A 15,363-nucleotide genomic window follows, 5' to 3' on the forward strand; every position below is an offset into this window, starting at 1 on the left:
GCGTGTGTCATGGTGTTACTTACGTCCAGTCCCTTCTTACTTGTCCTTCGTTTGAAAGACGTCCGCTTTTTCCTCCTAGCAGAGTTTTTCAGTGAGCTCTGAGACACACACACACACACACACAGGCTTACCCAGCCTCGTAAGGACTCGACATTGATTTGCATTCATTTGCACAGCCTAACCAAAGCGTTACCCCAACCTTAACTTAACTTAATCACAATTCAAATAAATCTAGCCCTGGACTTGGACCTGGTTGTGGCTCATTAGGACCAGGTTTTGGTCCCGACGAGGTCAGTGTTTATGCCGGGAAAAGGGTCCTGAAGAGGCAACAAATACAAGATGTCACATTTTCTTCGCTTTTAATGACCACCACGGGGGACATGTGTGTGTGTGTGTGTGTGTGTGTGTGTGTGCGATAATGGAGACACAAACCTTCTTTCCTCAGACACATCAGACATGTGTCACTATATATCACATCAATAACACTCTCCCTGTCTCATAAACACACACACATATTTATTACATTTTTATATTTAGATTCAACGCGTCAGTTTTCATTAATGTCACCACATGACAGCGTGTGTGTGTGTGTGTGTGTTTTTGTATTTGTTGCCTCTTTAGGACCTTTTTTCTGTCATAAACACTGACCTTGTCAGGACCAGTAGTCCCCATGGAGACCAAAACCTGGTCCTCGGTGATGCAGAACCTCATTTCTGAGGACTAAGGTGGTGAAGGTGAGGGATTGAGAGGGGTATAAATACGAGAAGGTGTGTACTGTATGTGTGTGTGTGGACACCTGTGGTTTCCTGACTTTGATGATCCAGGAGGGCGGGACTATGACTCCAGCGTGGGCCCCCAGTGAACACGGCTCCTCGATCTGATGCAGCATGAAACACGTCACCTTGTTGTGGAACTGAAACGAGTAAAGTAAATAAATAAATAAAGAAATAAACAAAGAGACAAAAGCCGACCCTGGTCAGGACGTTTTTTTAACGAGACGCTCACCGCCAGTTTACACCAGGAACAGCTGATGGCGATGATCTCTTTACTGTGGAAGAACTTCTGCTGGAAACTCTGCAGAGACGGACAGAAAGACGCTGAGCTGTGACGGAAGGAGCGACAACGACATCTGTGTGTGTGTGTGTGAGTGAGTGTGTGTGTGTGTTACCTTTCCACATTGTCTACATTTGCCTTCTTGTCTCCGTCTGTGAACCCAGTGATGTCTCAGTGTGTTCTGCTGTGAGACAGAGAGAGAGAGAGAGAGGGCTTTGATTTTCTTGGAAGGAAGTGACTCAGTTGTGTTATAGGGATTTTTGTCCCTGTAATGTGACTTAGGTCCCCACAACATCAGGAATACGAGTCACACACACACACACACTTACGTCTCGGAGGCAGCGGGACCCTCCCTCTCTGAACGTGGGTTTACATCGGAAGTTGATCTACAACAAAAAGAAAACAAACAAAAAAAAACCGTATTAAAATGAAGTGACATAATCACACAATTGTCACATTCACGTCATCGCTTAATTAATAATCGCTGATTAAAATACCCTGGAGGACGCACACACACACACACACTTTTCTGGCTTTAACCTGACTTTTTGTGGAGTTTTAACGACAACAATGTGCAGGAAGTCAGGAAGAAGCTGCTCTATTTTCAGCCGCTCCGACAACAACAACCTGTGTTTGTGTGCGACTTTAGGGCCAACACATGATGGACATTATCGTACAATGTGTAATTTTTTTTAATATATATATATATACGTATGAATATATAATTGAGTGACAGCTCAGCAGCAGCAGCATGAGTTTAGACAGTAATGAGTCATTTTCCTTCTCATTTCATGTTTAAATGTGTGTGTGTGTGTGTGTGTGTGTGTGTGTGTGTGTGTGTGTGTGTGTGTTCTGTACCTTCTCGAGCTGCTCTATGCAGCCGGTGTGAACGACGATCTTACAGGCCGCACATTTCCTCCTGGGGGCCGACTTCTTAAAGGAGAAAACAGATACACAGCACAGAGAGCAGTGAGATATACACACACACACACACACACACACACAGAATATCTGTGTAATATGTGATTTTATCTTAATTTTACTGGTTTTGTGGCTCCAGATTAATTTTATTCAGGTCTTAACCCTCATTTTTTAGCCAAATTAACAGCCAAAATGTCCTCACCTCCTTAGGTATGTATATATATATATATATATATATATATGTTTTTTGTGTCCTCACAAAGATACACACAGAAAAACACACTTCCATTAAGTTTAAAAAAAGCGTTGAGTGTTCTTCAGTGATAACTCAGTGACCGCTCCATTATCATCTGTCCTGTTATTACTCATAATGACTAGTTTGCTGACATACTGTTCACTCGAGGGGGCAAACGGCAAATTCACACTCTATTGGTCCACTCTCTTTTTCTTTGTTGCCACTTTAACCGTGTGACAAATGACTGAGGCCAATGTTTCTGAGCCTTTAATTCAAAACCCCGGATTTTAAAGTATTAGGAAATAATATGTTTGGGTTTAATCGCGAAAACATGTTACACGTGGCGAGAGAACAAGGAGCAAACCACATCGACAAAAACACATACTGTTAGCTTTTTATTTACATTAGCATGTACTGTAGACAGCTACTAACTGATTAGCCAAAAACTTGCTTAGAGGGATTAGCATCGAAAACCTGTATTTAGTGACTCCGGTTCCTTGTTGATCAGCACCAAAGTATCAGTTAGCATCTACTGTTAGCTTTTCATTCACATGAGCTACTCACTGATTAGCCAAAAACTTGCTAATAGGGATTGGCATCGAAAAAGGTGTATTTAATTGACACAAGTTCCTCGCTGAACAGTACCAAAGTAGCGGTTAGCATCTACTGTTAGCTTTTTATTTACATTAGCATGTAGGCAGCTACTAATTGATTCGAAAAAAACTTGCTAAAAGGGTTAGCATTATAAAACCCCGTATTTAATTTCCTCGTTGATCAGCACCAAAGTATCACTTAGCATCACTGTTAGCAATTGATTTACATTAGCATCAGTTAGCAGCAATTCATTGTTTCACTTCAGGATTAAAATGTTATTTTTTTATTTTTTTTTGGTGCAAGTTTAAAAACTTTAAACTTGACAGTGGACAGTGTCCACAACACTGCTAGTAATTATGACTCAAGCACTTTCAATGACCCATGTCTAGTCAGGGCGATTTTAAAAACTTTGAAGGGCCTTGAAAGTTGTTGTTTTTTTCTTTTTTTTAAATGAATACACTTTCAAGGATTTCAAGGACCTGTGGAAAACCTGAAGGTCACATTGGCAGGCTAAAATATCAACTGAACTTCTTTCTTGCACAAAATTCAAGCACTTTCAATGACCCGTGTCTATTCAGAGTGTGTGTGTGTGTGTGCGTAGAGGACTCACTGCAGTCTTCAGGAGACAGGTGTCCTCTCCCAGATAACACAGCTCTCCCGAACAACTCGTCTCCATCCACAGGTGATCCCCGTTCATGGCGTTCTCCTGCGACAGCACAGACGCAGAGACAAACGCTGATCTAATAACTCACCTTATCACTCAATCAGATTGTTTTCAGTCACAATTAACTAACACACACACACACACACACACTCAGCAGCAGCAGCAGCGTGAGCGGTCAACAAGTGTGTGTCGAGCACATAATTGCTGCCGCTGAAGAAGAGGAGGGTAATTTCACAGCGCACGCTAATATGAGGTGCTAATCAAAACGCTGCAGGGGCCTGAGAGCAAACGTACACTGACATGACACAAACACACACGTGAAAACATGTGTGTCAGCAGGTTCGATTAACATCTTACTGTCAGAATCATTATCAATAAATAAATGTATTGCTTTTATCAACAGATATGAATCATGTGCAAAGAAACAGCAACAATTAGCTGATTAATTGAGATAAACGTGGTAAAAAAGCTTAGATTTTTCTATCTAACTCACTAAATAAGTCAGCGCAGACATTTTCACTTATGTATTCATAAATCTCTGTTTTCTTTGCTCTTGTACAACAAAGCGAGACGTTTGAGAACGTGGTTATTTTGAGGTTTAGGAAACGTCGCCTGACATTTTATGGACCAAACACTTTCATTCATGCGTTGAGAACATGATCAACAGGATATTTCATTAAGACCTAAACATACTGCCTTTACTTGTTCTTTATCTTGCTTTTATTGTAATTTCAGCCATTACTTTAGGTTTTTTTATACTTGCTGTTACCTGTAAAAGCACAAAAATACAAAATATTTATTTTATTTTTTTTTTTTGGATGAAGCAGAAGCCTTGAGTTGACCTCACGGTGAACAAGAGAACACTGTGTGTGACTCATGAGAAACTAAAAGCAGCCATAAACCCTCAGGAAATCAAACCCTTAGAGTATAATAATAAGTGCTTAAGTGTGTGTGTGTGTGTGTGTGTGTGTGTCGTGCAGAGAGCTAAAGGCCAGCGCTGATGTGCGGGAAGTGTCTCCCGCAGACGGAGCAGGAGGGAGGACGACGCTTCGTCCAATTAACAAATACGAAGCATGTTTTATTTACTGCTCGTTAATGAACACATGACTTATTCAGATGCGGCCTAATCAATAAACCAGAACCAGGATTTTGATCGAGTTCACACGAGACTCCGGCTCCTGTTTTAAAGGCGGGCTATTTTTAGCACAGTTGTCACGGGGTTTTGAAGGATTCTCAATTCCTTTGTTTTTCTTTTCTTTTTTGGAGCCAAATGGAAAAAAAAACCCTCTGATTATTCTTAAGGAGAGAGAAAAAAAAGAGAGAACCTCCCTCTGTTACACTCGCTCTTGTTGAATCAGTTCAAAATAGAGCTGGCAGCGCTTGTTTTTATCTTCACAAAGACATTTAATGAAAAGAAAAGTTCAGTTTTCTTTCTTCCTTTCTTCCCTCTAATATGAGTGAGTTTTAAACACAGACTAAATATCTTTATAATGTGATCTCGGACGGGAAAACACTTTATCCAATCAGGAGCCAGAACTCCACAAAGAGGCGGAACTATCTGCAAGTTTGGAATTACATGCTTTAAAGTAGAAATATGCAGGATTTTTGTGAATTATAAGTAGATTTTGAAACTTTAAGAAGATTTTGAAACTTTAAGAAGATTTTAAAACTTTAAGAAGATTTTAAAACTTTAAGTAGATTTTGGAACTATAAGTGGATTTTTAAATTTAAAGTAGATTTTGGAACTTTAAGTAGATTTTGAAACTTTAAGTAGATTTTGGAACTTTAAGTAGATTTTGAAACTATAAATAGATTTTGGAATTATAAGTAGATTTTATTTGGAACTATAAGTAGATTTTGGAATTATAAATAGATTTTATTTGGAACTATAAGTAGATTTTAGAACTTTAAGTAGATTTTGGAATTTTAAGTAGATTTTATTTGGAACTATAAGTAGATTTTGGAACTATAAGTAGATTTTGGAACTTTAAGTAGATTTTGAATCTATAAGTAGATTTTGGAATTGTAAGTAGATTTTGAAACTATAAGTAGATTTTGGAATTATAAGTAGATTTTTGAATTATAAGTAGATTTTGAAACTATAAGTAGATTTTGGAATTATAAATAGATTTTATTTGGAACTATGAGTAGATTTTAGAACTTTAAGTAGATTTTGGAATTTTAAGTAGATTTTGGAACTATAAGTAGATTTTGGAACTTTAAGTAGATTTTGGAATTATAAGTAGATTTTGGAACTTTAAGTAGATTTTGAAACTATAAGTAGATTTTGGAATTTTAAGTAGATTTTGAAACTATAAGTAGATTTTTGAATTATAAGTAGATTTTGAAACTATAAGTAGATTTTTGAATTATAAGTAGTATTTTCAAGTCTTTTTAACAGATCTACAGTTGGACATTGTTAGCTTTGACTCTCGTGTCGGACGTCGCACTCATGACTCTTCCAGTGACGACAAAAACAAACAAACCAGTAGAGTGGAGTCGTGCTGGAACTGTGTCGTGGAAAAGCGTCACAACAGCATGTTGGAAAATGTATCGGCATCAGTTTCTCGATGGCGAAAAACAAATCCGATAAAAACTCTAAAAGCATCTATAGTGGAGACGTTTGACCTGGGACTGAATCTGGACTCTCTGTCTATCACAAATAAAACCCAGATTGTCCGTTAGCGATATTTGTAAGATTTGAGTGGAGCTGAAAAAAAAAGATTTTAGATTTAATTTATGGAGAAACAGAGCGTTCTTTAATTCTCCTGATTAAAAGTGGGCGTTGTGTCACGACACAGATTTTCAGACGACATTTTGCAGAGTGCTCTCCTCGCCGTCTTGACATTTTCCCGACGCAGCGAGCGTTCGCGCCGCGCCCCGTTTTTTAAGTAGCTTCGCAAACACGGAACCTTAAACTTTCGAGAAGTGGTGACTTAAAAACACGCCGTAAAATGAGTTCTGACACATTGAAACACACGTCTCTGGCTGCGCTAAAATCTGCTTGCTTCAAAAATCTGCTGCACTGAAAATCCAAATGTCATCGAGTGACTCAGCCAAACAGAACGAAGACAGGCAGGTGGGGTTCCGGGGGGGGGGGGGAGTGTTAAGGCTTAACACTTAGTATTGATGATTAAGGTTAAGGGTTAGGAACTTAGTAATGACAGTTAAGGGTTTGGAACTTAGTAGTGATAGTTAAGGGTTAGCACTTAATATTGATGATTAAGGGTTAGGGTAAGGGTTACGATAAGGGAGTTAAGCACTTAGTTGTGATGGTTAAGGGTTAGGAACTTAGTAGTGATAGTTAAGGGTTAGCACTTAGTATTGATGATTAAGGGTTAGGTTTAGGGTTATGATAAGGGTGTTAGGCACTTAGTCGCTGAGTAGTGATAGTTAAGGGTTAGGAACTTAGTAGTGATAGTTAAGGGTTAGGCACTTAGCAGTGATAGTTAAGGGTTCCCACTTAGTATTGATGATTAACGGTAAGGATTAGGTACTTAGTAGTGATAGTTAAGGCTTAACACTTAGTATTGATGATTCAGGTTAAGGGTTAGGAACTTAGTAATGACAGTTAAGGGTTTGGAACTTAGTAGTGATAGTTAAGGGTTAGCACTTAATATTGATGATTAGGGGTTAGAGTAAGGGTAACAATAAGGGAGTTAAGCACTTAGTAGTGATAGTTAAGGGTTAGCACTTAGTTGTGATGATTATGGGTTAGGTTTAGAGTTACGATAAGGGAGTTAGGCACTTAGTCGCTTAGTAGTGATAGTTAAGGGTTAGGAACTTAGTAGTGATAGATAAGGGTTAGGCCCTTAGTAGTGATAGTTAAGGGTTTGCACTTAGTATTGATGAGTAAGGGTAAGGGTTAGGAACTTAGTAATGATAGTTAAGGGTTAGGTACTTAGTAGTGATAGTTAAGGCTTAACACTTAGTATTGATGATTAAGGTTAAGGGTTAGGAACTTAGTAATGACAGTTAAGGGTTAGGAACTTAGTAGTGATAGTTAAGGGTTAGCACTTAGTATTGATGATTAAGGGTTAGGGTAATGGTTATGATAAGGGAGTTAAGCACTTAGTATTGATAGTTAAGGGTAAGGGTTAGCAACTTAGTGATAGTTAAGGGTTAGGCACTTAGTAGTGATAGTAAGGGGTTAGGGTTAGGAACTTAGTGATAGTTAAGGGTTAGGAACTAAGTAGTGATGATTAAGGTAAGGTGATTCTGACCGTCCAGTCCACAGAGGTCCTCAGCTCCTTGTTGGGGCCGTTGGTTGCAGGAGGCAGTGCAGGTTGAGGAGGACCGAGGTGTTGCAGACCTGAGCGTGAAATCGCCTTCCTGTGAAAAAACAAACAAAAGACAAACGCTCCCGTCACACAGTGTCGTCGTCGTCGTCGTCGTCCGTCTCTCAACACTGAGCTGTAATTCAGTTTTACTTTAATATGCAGATGAATTATTGATGCACATTTCAGTCTCTTGTTGTTTGGGCCACAGATATTATGGGAGCAGCTTGGACGGAGAGAGTGCCAGCAGCACTTTGAGCTGACGAGGGAGAGAAACCATGACAGAGCGCTTCTGTCAGAGAATGAGTCAGCAGTCCTTCTTCTTTCACTTTTCACCTCTTTTCATGTCGGCAGTTTGGTAGAAATCAGATGCCAATTTTCTGTCTGATTAAATAAAACAGTTTAATGATAAAAAAAAACTCAGTGCCCTGCAGTGCAGTTATTTTCCACACAAATAAAGAATAATAATCTATCTTTAAATAACAAAACAATGAATGGATAAATTATGTTTCAGTGACTCAGCAATTTTATTTAACAGTTTCTGGGAGGAAAAATGCGAAGCAGGCCAACTGATAAATAATATCTGACCAATTCTAGGAATTAAAAACGGCCAATTTTCTACCACTAATCTTCATATTACACGACACGCCACGCAGATATACATTCCCCAGCCCCTTATCCTTACCTTAACCATCACAACTAAGTGCCTAACCCTTAGCATCACTTTTAAGTGTCTTACTACTTTATCCTAACCCTTAACAATCACTACCAAGCGCCTAACCCTAACATAACTCTAACCTTTAAAATCACCACCAAGTGCCTTTCCCCTTAACTATCACTACTAAGTACCTATGTCCCTTATCGTAACCCTTAATCATTAACTAGTAAGTCCCTAAGTTGCTTATCCTAACCCTTAACAATAACTACCAAGTGCCTAAGTCCCTTATCCTAACCCTTAACCATCACTACCAAGTGCTTAACCCTACCCTTACCCTAACCCTTAACATCACGACAAATTACCCTTAACTGTCAATACATATGAACGTTTGCAGATTCTCTTAAACTCGCTCACATGTACAGAGCGGTTTATGGTGAAAGTTAAAGGGAGTTGCTGAAAATGTAATGTCCTTTAAAACAGAGTGTGTGTGTGTGTGTGTGTGTGTGTGTGAGTGGAAAAGCGCTGACAGAACATCTGACCCCCTGTTGAAAGTTTCAGTGGACGTCTGTCTAAAATTATCAAGCTGGGACAAAGAGGAGTCCACTTACACACCCTGAAACCTGATGACACTACCTGACACACACACACACACACACACACACACACACACACACACACACGTCAGGACACTCACGACTCCCGAGCTATAAATAGATTTGCGTGGGTGACCACAGCACAAGCACGTATGGTGACTGGACATATGTCCTATAGAAGAGGACACCACACACACACTGCAGTGACGTCCAGACGGAACAAAGTCTCATCTCTACCCTTAACCATAACCACTTAATGTCCAACACTAACCTTAACTCAAAACTTAACCACAATTAAAATCTTAAACTTGAAATGAGGTTCTGTCTCATTAGGACCAGGTTTTGGTCTCCATGAGGGACGACTCCTTTTCATATAACGAACAATAATCAGTTTATAATAATCCTCAACGCTCTGTGTGTCTTTGTGAGGTCCAAACAAACCTGTCTTTGTGAGGACATTTTGTCCTGTGATAGTTAAGGTTCGGGTAAGGGTAAGGGTAAGGCACTTAGTTGTGATGGTTAAGGTAAGGGTAATGGACTAGGGAATGCATTATGTCACTGCTGTGTCCTCATTAAGATTCAAAAACAAGTTTTCGTGTGTGTGTGTGTGTTTTCAGGTATTACTCATGTTGTGGGGACCTACGTGTGTGTGTGTGTGTACTCAGAATGTTTTGTTGCAAAAGTCAGAGCTTAAAAATTATAAAACTAAAAGTGACAGTGTACTCGACGTCCTCGTCACTAAAGATAAATGAGAACACACACACACACACACATACGCACACACTGACATTCAGAGGTCATGGGACACATTTATATTTGAGTGAGGTCTAATCTCCTAAAAGCCGACAGGATCACAGGCTTTAAAGGTTCACTCCTAAAATCTTAACTGGAATTAAAAAAAATCTAAATAACCAAAAAATCCTGCATCACCAAAAACACACACACACACGTTTACCCTCAGAGGTAATTTAAGTAGATTAATCCTCAGGAATCTAAAAATAAATCACATTTAAAAGCATTTAAATAAATCAGTGAGACAAACATGAAGACTTGATGTGTCAAGTTAAAGGGAAATAAAGAGTGTGTGTGTGTGTCTGTGTGTGTCTGTGTGTGTGTCCTCACTGTGAGACACTTCGCTCATGTGACTTTCATTAATTCAACCATCTTCTTTTAATTCACATCAGAACGAGATTAAGTTAAGTTATGTTAAGGTTCTTCACGCGACGTCTGACGCTAAAGACACTTTTAATAAAGAGTGTGTGTGTGTGTGTGTGTGTGTGTGTGGTGAAGACATTTTCTGTCTTTTAAGTAAAATGATTAGGACGATGAATGTAAAGAATTCTGTCTCACTATAAATAATGAAAAGTTTTTTATCGTCAAAACAAGAACAATTCATTCTCCTCATGACGAGAAAACGGTCTTTGGTTTATAACGAGAAATGTATCTTGTTACAGAAACAAGATCTAGTTTTGTTATAGAGTTAGAAATGTCTTGTCATGACAAGAAAAGTGGTATCTTGTTATACGAGAAAAAGTATCTATAGCAACAAAAATACCTCTTTATAACGAGAAAAATATCTTTATAACAAGAAAAATACCTCTTTATAAAGAGAAAAATATCTTGTTATACCAAAAAAAGTATCTATAGCAACAAAAATACCTCTTTATAAAGAGAAAAATATCTTGTTATACCAAAAAAAGTATCTATAGCAACAAAATACCTCTTTATAACGAGAAAACTATCTTTATAACAAGAAAAATACCTCTTTATAAAGAGAAAAATATCTTGTTATACCAAAAAAAGTATCTATAGCAACAAAAATACCTCTTTATAAAGAGAAAAATATCTTGTTATACCAAAAAAAGTATCTATAGCAACAAAATACCTCTTTATAACGAGAAAACTATCTTTATAACAAGAAAAATACCTCTTTATAAAGAGAAAAATATCTTGTTTTACCAGAAAAAGTATCTATAGCAACAAAATACCTCTTTATAACGAGAAAACTATCTTTATAACAAGAAAAATACCTCTTTATAAAGAGAAAAATATCTTGTTTTACCAGAAAAAGTATCTATAGCAACAAAATACCTCTTTATAACGAGAAAACTATCTTTATAACAAGAAAAATACCTCTTTATAACGAGAAAACTATCTTTATAACAAGAAAAATACCTCTTTATAAAGAGAAAAATATCTTGTTTTGCCAGAAAAAGTATCTATAGCAACAAAATACCTCTTTATAACGAGAAAACTATCTTTATAACAAGAAAAATACCTCTTTATAACGAGAAAACTATCTTTATAACAAGAAAAATACCTCTTTATAAAGAGAAAAATATCTTGTTTTACCAGAAAAAGTATCTATAGCAACAAAATACCTCTTTATAACGAGAAAACTATCTTTATAACAAGAAAAATACCTCTTTATAAAGAGAAAAATATCTTGTTTTACCAGAAAAAGTATCTATAGCAACAAAATACCTCGTTATAACGAGAAAACTATCTTGTTATTTGAGAAAAGTACGTTGTTATCTCCTGTGACACTGGTGCACAGTGGGGGGGGGCCTTTAATTTCAGCCCCTGTCCTTCCACATGTCTGTGAGCGCCAGTGTTCATCAGTAAAGTCAGTGTCTCTTTACTTTTACAACACAACTATCAGGATGAGCGTGTGTGTGTGTGACTGGTGAACACATTAATGATCACAGAGTTAAAAACAGCTGCTCTCTCTCTCTCTCTCTCTCTCTGTCTTTACTGAACTCTCTCCCTCTCTTCCTCAGCTCATCCCTCTGCTCCTTCTCCTCCTCTCTCTCCCCTTATGTCCTGACATCACCTCCACTTCTCTCCTCCTTTCCAGCTCCTCCCTCGCTCTCTTGTCATCCTTCGCTCCCTCTGTCTTTCTCGCCCTCCTCCTCCTCCATTGCCTCTTCTCTCTCTCTCTCTCTGCCTTTTTTTTTTTTTTTTTCTTCTTAAATACATTTCCCTCCTCCTCTTCCTGCTGCAGAGGTGGGTTGTTGGCGTTGCCGTGACAACGGCACAGCGGGAGCATCGGCAGCTCATCCAGTAATTATACTGGTGGAGAATCTGCTGCTCTGTGAGTGTGTGTGTGTGTGTGTGTGTGTCAGTAAGTTTACTGTAAATGCAGCGATTCACACAGAAACCTAATTACCCTATGTGGGAAGAACACTGTATATACATATACATATATATATGTATATATATATACACATATATATATTTATATACGTATATACGTACATACGTACATATATATATTTATATTTATAGAGAGAGGATATTTCCCAGCCCACACACACAGAAAAAAATGATGTAATTTCCCTAATTCCACCACTATTTTCTAAATATAGACGCCGTGTAACCACAGATTAGTCAAAAGTTACTACAGTGTGAACTTTCCTCAGGGGTTCATGTGATTAAAGTTTTTGCCGTAGATGGAAAAAGAAATGGAAGTTTCTCTTCGGTAAATCCCCGTCCGTGCACTCGAGAGCGAAAAGACAAAAGGCAGCTGCAAGTGGGAGGAATCCAAACGGAGCGGTCCTCTCCTCCTGACTGGCGGCGCGGAGAAGAGCCTGTGCCGCGCGGCTGTGATTATGTGGGGGAGAAGGTTCTTTCTGGTTTGACAGAAGTAACAACTGCACTCGTGTGGGCTTTGGGCGTGAAAAGCGGCAGCTTCTCTGTGCCGCAGCCAAATTCTCCCGAGGAGGAAAAAAAAGCAAAAAGATTTTTGTCGGAGTTGAACTAAGTTATGACGCCTGTGTGTGAGCTAATGCATGTGAAAAAATGTTAGAAACACAATCTCTGAGGTGTGACGTTCACTCTACCTTTCAACACCTCGCTGCACCAAACCCCATTGAGAAAACGGGCGATTTTAGCTCACGCGGCACAGGAGCCGCCGCTCGGCCGCCGTCTCGTTTTTCTACATTTGTGTCACTGAAGTAAACCCAAAGAAAGGTTTTTAAAAGCTGAAATCATAAAATCAACATGTTTGAACTTAGCGATGGAGGCAGAGGCGTGTTGACTTCTCCTGTGGGCTGTGATGTAAAAAACGCTGCTTTTCTCTATGGAGTTTGGTGTGGGAGACAAAATCTTGAGTTTCCAGTTAGAAAAAGGTCATGAAAAACACTGAGATTTTCTTTTGTAACTAAACCTATTGTTGTTCAATGGTAAAAAAACATCTTTTATTTGAATCATTGATTATATTCTACTTGAAAATGTCACTTATCCCTGAAGGGGAAACCGCAGAGACTCAAAAACACATGAAAACATCATTCATTATTCTTATATAAGACACAAAAACCTAACCTGTCAGATGAAAACATGTGGGGAAGTTGATTTTTCCGCAATTTCTGGCAATAAATTGATTAATATGGACATTTAATCCTATATTCCCCTGAAGTTAAAGCACATTTTCCACTCATTCAACGCCTCTTGACTCAATAAGGTCACACAGCCCTGCACGGCACATATTATGAGTCACAGAAAAGTGACATTTGTGGGCGAGGGCCGAGAGAACATCTCCAGGATCGATTGGTTTCACCCGCTCGCCTCACAGGAGGGAGAAATGATAACGATAATCGACGAGGATCCAGTTTCACTGCTTCACAAACTTCACACGTTCACATGGCAACTGCCGCGCTCACCTGTAGCCGAGCAGCCGGTGGAACCAGCGCACTTTCTTCACCCTCCCTCTCCTCCGTGACTCTTTCCCCGCGCCGACGTTTATCATGGTTATTATTATTGTTACTATTAACTCACTTCCTTCTCCTCCCCGTGTGACTGATATCCACGTCTACATGCAGCACACACTCAATCCACCTGAAGTCATTACCCCCGGCTCACTCACTCACTCACTCACTCATTCATTCACACACTCACTCACTTGCACAGCACAAGTCAGGTAATTACGCCACTCAATGTTACAGGCAGCGGAGACCTGACACCAGACACCTGAGCCCCTGTGTGTGTGTGTGTGTGTGTGTGCATGTGTGTGTGTGTGCGCGTGTGTGTGTGTGTGTGTGTGCATGTGTGTGTGTTACAGTAGCAGGTAAGATTTTTTCAACGTCAGATTAGGTCAAAAGGAAAGGTCAGAGGTGAGGATGGACAAGGTGAGGATGAAGAGAACATGAACTTAGACCATGTACACAAACAATAGAGAGTGTGTGTTCTTGTATTTGTGGCTTTGTGAGGACCAAATAAAATCAGATAAAAAGTGAGGACATTCTGGCTGGTCTTCACTTCTTTAAAGTGGATTTTTTTTGGTGGGGGTTAAGACCTGGTTTTAAGGTTAGGGTTGTGAATAGGGTCATGAATTAAGCATAAGTGTGTGTGTGTGTGTGTGTGTGTGCATGTGTGTGTGTTACAGTAGCAGGTAAGATTTTCAACGTCAGATTAGGTCAAAAGGAAAGGTCAGAGGTGAGGATGGACAAGGTGAGGATGAAGAGAACATGAACTTAGACCATGTACACAAACAATAGAGAGTGTGTGTTCTTGTATTTGTGGCTTTGTGAGGACCAAATAAAATCAGATAAAAAGTGAGGACATTCTGGCTGGTCTTCACTTCTTTAAAGGGGCTTTTTTTTGGTTAGGGTTGTGAATAGGGTCATGAATTAAGCATAAGCGTGTGTGTGTGTGTGTGTGTGTATGTGTGTTTAGACGAACTGTCAAAGAAACCTATCTTTGTGAGGACATTTTGTCTGGTCCTCACATCTTTAGAGGGACTTTTTCTGTGTGTGTGTGTGTGTGTGCGTTACAGTAACAGGTAAGATTTCAAACGTCATTGAAAAGAAAAGGTCAGAGGTGAGGATGAAGAGAAAATGAATGTAGACTATGTACACAAACAATAGCTAGTGTGTGTTCTTGTATTTGTGGTATTGTGAGGACCAACAAAATTGCATAAACCATACGGAGTGAGGACATTTTGGCTCGCCTTCACTTCTTTAATGGGGGTTAAGACCGGTTTTTAACAATACTCATTTTAATATTACTATTATTATGTCAATAAAATGAATATTAGTGACAATAAATATTACTTTGATGAAAAATATGTAGCCAGTTGTTGCATTGTAATCTAGTTTGATCTCTATTGTGATTGCATGATCTGATTATGATCTGTGCACCTCAGGCTAAGACCTGGTTTTAGGTTTAGGGTAAAGCTCACTTTGAGAGGCCATTTTGACTTGTTAAGACCTGGTTTTAGGGTTAATGTATTATGTCTATGAGTGTCCTCACAATGCACGCTAAACCAGCATGTGTGTGTGGCAGTGGTGTCCAGTGAGCTGCGACACTGGACACCTCACATCCTCACATCCGTTCTCGACGTTCCTCTGCACCTCTGTGTCTTTGAGTCA

The 15,363-nt window shown here is 39.1% G+C and overlaps 1 protein-coding gene across 5 annotated transcripts in view; it reads right to left on the reverse strand.

Moving 5' to 3' along the window:
• dgki (diacylglycerol kinase, iota) overlaps nucleotides 1-15,363 on the reverse strand; it is a 52,265-nt gene that overhangs the window by 17,974 nt on the left and 18,928 nt on the right. For 2 of the 5 annotated variants that reach the window (XM_058624813.1, XM_058624810.1), the window contains exons 2-9: nucleotides 7,691-7,799; nucleotides 3,414-3,509; nucleotides 1,912-1,986; nucleotides 1,383-1,439; nucleotides 1,169-1,234; nucleotides 1,006-1,074; nucleotides 797-913; nucleotides 24-98 (exon numbers count right to left, since the gene is read on the reverse strand). In XM_058624813.1, the coding sequence (XP_058480796.1) occupies nucleotides 24-98; nucleotides 797-913; nucleotides 1,006-1,074; nucleotides 1,169-1,234; nucleotides 1,383-1,439; nucleotides 1,912-1,986; nucleotides 3,414-3,509; nucleotides 7,691-7,799 (664 nt within the window). Of the gene's footprint in view, nucleotides 1-23; nucleotides 99-796; nucleotides 914-1,005; nucleotides 1,075-1,168; nucleotides 1,238-1,382; nucleotides 1,440-1,911; nucleotides 1,987-3,413; nucleotides 3,510-7,690; nucleotides 7,800-15,363 lie in introns of all 5 variants that reach the window. The other 3 variants (XM_058624812.1, XM_058624809.1, XM_058624811.1) reach the window with 2 other exon arrangements.

Source organism: Solea solea, chromosome 3 (genome assembly GCF_958295425.1).
Source record: "Solea solea chromosome 3, fSolSol10.1, whole genome shotgun sequence".
NCBI lineage: Eukaryota > Metazoa > Chordata > Actinopteri > Pleuronectiformes > Soleidae > Solea > Solea solea.